Raw genomic sequence first — 6,035 nt, 5'->3', positions numbered from 1 at the left:
TAAGACTGGCTTCAGAGGGAAATAAATTGCTCAGATCTGTCTTGCAGTTATTATGTTTCTAGGGAGCCCAAAGCACCCACTAGTATCTTATTAAGAACAGGCACTGAAGGAAAAGCAGCCTTTCCAGGAGCAATTTAGACCTCCCTTGGTAGCAGATACTGACAGAACTGGTAGAGTGCTACTTGCAACCAGCTAGTTCCTCTAAATCTATGTCAAACTTCTTCTAGTCCACATGAAACACATAACCAACTATGCTTTTTTTTTAGCCACATGTGGCACACAGAAGTCACTCTTCATTTCCTGTAGCAAGCCAGTACTATTCTCCACTGCACTTATTTTTAATTAGTCTGAATGGGAAGGCAGAAAGCAGAGGTGCCAGCCCCAGGGCATGGTGACAGGGCTGCACCAGCACCCCAGTCCCAGAGGTAACCCCGGTTGGTCAGGACCCTGCCTGTGCTTTTCCCAACCCCAGCCCCACAGAGGAGTCCCAGGGCTTCTCCCTCGCCACACAGCTTGGGTGTTGGGCCCCTGGAGCTCCAGGTATCATTAGCAATGGTCCCTTCTTCCATTCCTGGGGAGATTACCCTTTAGAGCAACTCCTCTCCTTGTGCTTCCTCTTCTCCCTCCAACATTTTCTCATTCCTGCTCCACTGTTCTCCACTACGTGGGGCAGGAGGTGGAGGCGGAACGTGGGGCCATTTTATGGCGAGATCGGGGTCTGCTGTCCTTCACAGGCAGCTCAGCGCCATCTCCGGGGAAAACAAAAGTGGGGGTTGAGCAGCCTTCGTGTCGTGCCGCCCTCCACATCCCCGGGAGCCCTGCTAAAACCTAGCACGGGCAGCCGGCCTGCCCGGAGGGAGAAAGCCCACACCGGAGGAGAGGGAGCCGCCGGGCGTTTTGCCTCCGCCACGGCGGGGCCCGAAGGCAAAGGCACGCAGCTCGCCGGCTCCCTCTAGGCACCGCCGTCTCGAGAAAGGAGGAGGGTTCTTGGACTTTTTTTTCTCTTTCTTTCTTTCCCTCCTCTCTCTCTTTTCCAGCCAGTAAAGAGTGTCTGCCCCTTTGAACCGCTGAGACGCGGCCGCGCGCACACACACACACACACCCGCACAGGGGCTATAAATAAGTTAAGAGGCTCGCAGAGGGCGAGCAGCGCCGCCTTCCTCCCCGGCGCGCCGGGCTGGGAGCAGGAGGCACCGCAGGGCGCCATGTCGTGCGCGGAGCGCTGCCGCTGCGGCGCGGCCGGCCGGCGGCACGGCAGCATCCTCTACAGCATCCTCAAGAGCCAGGGGCAGGCGGAGAGGAGGCAGCCGCCGCCGCCGTCTCCCGCGGGGCCGGGGCCGGGGCCGCGGCGGAGGCAGCCGGGCGGCGGCTGCTCGTGCGGCGCGCGGCGGCGGGTGGCGCTCAGGTGCCCGCAGGCGGCGTGCAAGGCGGCCTCGGCCGTGCTCGTGAAGACGCTGCGCTTCGTGCAGAACGTGCCCTGCTTCCAGGGGCTGCCGCCCGACGAGCAGCTGCTGCTGGTGCGCGGCTGCTGGGCGCCCCTGCTCGTGCTGGGGCTGGCGCAGGAGCGCGTGCACCTGGAGACGGTGGAGAGCGCGGAGCCCAGCATGCTGCAGCGCATCCTCAGCGGCCGCCGGCACGGCGAGCAGCACCCGCCCGCCGCCGGCCACATCCACGCCATCAAGGGCTTCCTGGCCAAGTGCTGGAGCCTGGACATCAGCACCAAGGAGTACGCTTACCTCAAGGGCACGGTCCTCTTCAACCCGGGTGAGTGGCGGCACCGGCGCCCCTCCTGAGGCGGACGGAGGGAGCGGGATAACGGGCGTGGGAGGAGCGCGGTCAGTAGCCCCGGTTAAGCCGGGCGGGGGGCAGCGGAGAGGTCTCGGCGGAGCAGGAGACAGAGTGTCCCCCGCTCCCGACCCGCGGCTCGGTGTGGGCAGCCAGGGGGAACCGCGGCGTCCGCCGCCGGCCGTTACCGGCCGCGCCGTGCCCGTTACCGGCGGCGCCGCCTGCCCGTCAGGGGCCCGTAGCGCGCGGGTGAGTCGGGAAGCGGCCGCTACCTCAGAGCTGCCGGGGCTGGCGCCTTGCGCAGACCGTTCTAAAATAACACAGATCCGTGCCAGTTGTTAAAAGTTGTGAGGCACTTGCCGCCCCCGTTTGTTTCTGGCTGGCACGCTCGGCAGCCACAGCCGCCCCGGTGTAACCTGTGTACCCTAAGCGTTACCGGCTGGCTGTGGAGCTAAACATGGGGGTTTTCCTGACAGCGTCCAGAAAACAAGACAAAGCTCTCGGCTTTCGGGTCTAGGGAAGTGCTGCTTTGATGTGCTTTATTATTATTACCGTGTTTTTTTTTTTTTTTTTTTTTTTTTTAACCATCATCTCCATGTGTAGAGACTTCTTAGGTGGAGCTCTATCAAGTGATTACTACTTGCCTGAAATATAGCTGGCAAGTCGCATATGGCACTTCTAGATTCCTACCCTGCCAAACTGTTGGATGGAAAATGAAAGAAACTCTCAAATCTTTCACAAGCCTTACTTTGATGCCCTGGGAAACTTTCTCTTGTATGTTAGAGCTAATACTTATTGCCACTTGTAATCCGGAAAAAGCCAAAAGCAGTTGTCAAAAAGTTCCCTTAGACTCAAATAGTGGATTTATAAAAGTCAACAAGTTAACAAATAAGTTCCCTTTATTGTTATCTTTGCAACTTACAGATTGTTTTTGTCATGTTGAAGGTATTTTGGACGGCCTTCTTCAGTTGAAGTTTCTATTTTATCAACTATTTTTTAAACACTTGCAGGAATGTTTTAAAACACTATTTCAAATTTGCATAACAAAGAGGAGTATTGAATATCCAGAACAACAACATGATAAGGTATTGAATGGTAGAAATTTGGCACAAAAGGCCCTTTAGCCATATTATTTGCTTCACTGCATGTGTGATAAACATGATCTGCAAACTGTTTGTTGTTGTTCTTTAGAACTGTTGTTTTTTTAGATGAAACTTAGTTAAACAACATAATTTACCTTTCCCCTTTTTTTCTTCCAGATCTACCTGGACTGCAGTGCACACAGTATATTGAAGGACTGCAGAGGGAAGCACAACAAGCTCTAAATGAACATGTCAGACTGATTCACAGAGGTGATGCAGCCAGATTTGCCAAGCTGAATGTTGTTCTGTCCTTGCTGAGATCTATTAATGCTAATGTGGTTGCTGAACTGTTCTTTAGACCTATCATTGGCACAGTGAACATGGATGACATGCTCTTGGAAATGCTTTGTGCAAAATTATAAAGGCATGTAAAACAATGAAAATAAATCCAATGCAAAGGAAGCCCTAGAGCAGAATAATGTAAAGTACTGTAAATAAACTAACTTATTGTTTTTACATAGTATTTTTGTATTCAATAATAAAATATTCTTTAAGTTCTGAAACTTAATTTTTATTAAACATGCTGTTTTTGGAATAAGATTAGAGTAATCAAAATAAGCTTTAAAAATGTTAAGAGTCTTCATTTTCCAAAGTGGGCTATTCTTTTACCATTTTTCTGAATAAAGATCACACTTACTATATTGTACTTTTAAGGTGAGCAATCCCCGCTTTTTCAGAATAATTATTAGTCTAGATTTATATTTTAAATATTTGGGCATACAAAAGTAGGGGAGGGGGCTAAGCTATTTACCTTGCATATTTCCCTAATGTTAGAATAGGAACCTGTAATCACATTTTGGCTCATACTTCAAATACCGGCTCTATCAAAGACTTTCTGACATCAGTGAAATACTTCCCCTGACTTGCGCTAACAGCATTTGAGACTGATTGAAAATTAAAGGAACTTTATTAATACCTCTAATACTTGTGGTAAAACAATCTATTAACATTTTGTTCCCCAGACAAACAGAGTAACTCTATTCCTCAAAACAAAGCAAGAAGACAAAAATAACTCTAAAAAATTGCAAACAACAAAAATGAAATAAGGTCATGGAAATATTGTTCTTTTTTTTTTTTTTTTTCCTTAAGCACTTACTTGGTAAGATTTCAAGAGCCAGATTCTTCAAATTACTTATTCTCATAGAAATGCAAAATTATTTTGCTTGAATGTGATATACTACTGGTACACATTTGTCAGGCTGTATGGACTTTGTTTTATTTAAGTATTTTGCTTACACATTCATTTCCTTTTTCCTCTTTTATCCTCTTAAAAATAAAATCAGAAAGGGAAAAAATGTTTTTAGGATGATTTGTTTCATGGTTTTCCTTTCTCTGCATCCAGTCTTCTAGCATTTCCTCTGGTGAATATATTTTAGAAATGGGGAGAGAAGTTCAAGTGACAGTGCTCAGATAGTAAAAGAGAGTTAGCTTTGGATCATTCACATGTATAATAGACATTAACAGGGGTGTTTTTTAAAATATGGTTGATATAGTTGAGGCAGTAAATCTCATTAATTGAAGGTAGTCTTGTTAATTGAGGTTTTGCAGGGCAGCGAGGGACGAATTTGAAGTGTTTTATTTTGCTGCCACCTTGCGCAAAGGATAATCACAGCTCCTGTATTCAGGTAAGGGGGGGGTTCATGTTATGTACTTACCTGTCCCTGGATAAAATCAGTGGAAATAGCTGCAGAGGTTGCTAAACATCCCCAGGAGGACAAGTTCACCGGTAAGTATTACTGCTGAGATTTCTATTGCCATAGCAACAGGGATCTCATCATAAAGTAGGACACCGTTGCTGAATAAATCGAACAAAACAGAAAACAACAATCCTTATCTTGGAAAGCACTGGCATAGCTTAAATACACACTCTTTTGGTGCCCATGTAACTCTGGGTAGGGTTATATCTCCTTAGGGGCTCTTCACAAATTCCAAAGCACAAAAAATCTTTTAAGTAAAGCAGTTTTCACTACTGGTCCAGATTAGACCACAAAAGATTCTTTAATTTCTCCTAAATTCATGTTTTTATGTTTTTACGCATATGCACACAAACATACAGCAAATATGGAGAATATTTTCTATGAAATACACATCTGGTGAGCTTTCAATAACTTATGAATTTAAAATCCATCTATCTAACATATACATATATTTTCCTATTCACTTTCAAGAATGCTGACAGATGCTCTTCCCCAAAACATGAAGCCTAATGAAAAATTTAAGAAGTGGTTAGATGGAGGAGATGATTCTTGGATAAGGATTACAAAAAACAGTCCACAGCGTCAAACAGCTGAGAATTTCTTATTCTGCACTTGCAGACTTAGGGGTGGAAATAATTCCATTTTCTTCTCTGCTGTGAGTGGCAGAAGAGACTTTTTGGCAGTACTCCTAACAATGAATTTTAATAGCTGAATCTTGGTCACAGGCAAGGATTTTCAGCTGAACAGTCACCTTGAGACAAATAGCATTTTGGATCTATTGTGCAGCTTGAAATACAAGTTTTCATGACTCAAGTGGACCTGCTTTAATCTGCCGGTTTGATAAACAGGAATATCCCTCTTTGAACAAATTCTGTATCGTGCTCAATTTTCTGAAGTTATCATGAAAACTGCTGCTTCTGTGCACAATGAATCCACCTTGAACTTGTACTCAGTCATATGTCTCTTGGACCAGCAATACTGTTAGTCATTTAACTATTGTCTATTAAAATGGAAGCACAGGGGAACAGTAAGTAGGACTTCTGTGCGCACATACTGGTTTATCAACACTTTTTGCAGAGGTGTGGCAAAAAGTGTCTCCTCATAGGGCAGAGAAACAGAAATGGCAGAGCTGGAAATTCATAAAAGACTTAGAGGAGGAACCAAGATAATGACCCAAAGACCCAAAAAGGAGCGGGAGAGAAGAGAGTGGAGCAGAATGGGGAAGGCTCTGATTTTAGTGTGGAGACTGTGCCAAAATGTGATTGGAAGCAGGTTGAGGAGCGACTGTAAAACACAAGCCAGTGCTTGAGCAAAAGGGTGCAAAAATATTTGCAGAGCGGGGAAGACCCTGGCTTCTCCACCAGCCCTTCCAGCCTGGGTGATTCTCATCCTAGTGACTTGCTGAAGAAGG

General features: G+C 46.5%; 1 protein-coding gene across 1 annotated transcript; it reads left to right on the top strand.

Moving 5' to 3' along the window:
• The first annotated feature begins 1,205 nt into the window (after nt 1-1,205).
• On the top strand, nt 1,206-3,435 carry NR0B1 (nuclear receptor subfamily 0 group B member 1). Its single transcript, XM_088521711.1, has 2 exons — nt 1,206-1,764; nt 3,045-3,435. The coding sequence occupies exons 1-2, from the start codon at nt 1,206-1,208 to the stop codon at nt 3,287-3,289; spliced, it is 804 nt and encodes a 267-aa protein (XP_088377837.1). The 3' UTR covers nt 3,290-3,435.
• Nucleotides 3,436-6,035: the final 2,600 nt, after the last annotated feature.

The sequence above is a fragment of the Tinamus guttatus genome, unplaced genomic scaffold (genome assembly GCF_059628265.1).
Source record: "Tinamus guttatus ecotype Peru unplaced genomic scaffold, ASM5962826v1 Tinamus_guttatus_pri_ptg000008l, whole genome shotgun sequence".
NCBI lineage: Eukaryota > Metazoa > Chordata > Aves > Tinamiformes > Tinamidae > Tinamus > Tinamus guttatus.
This window is presented reverse-complemented; position numbering and strand designations above follow the sequence as displayed.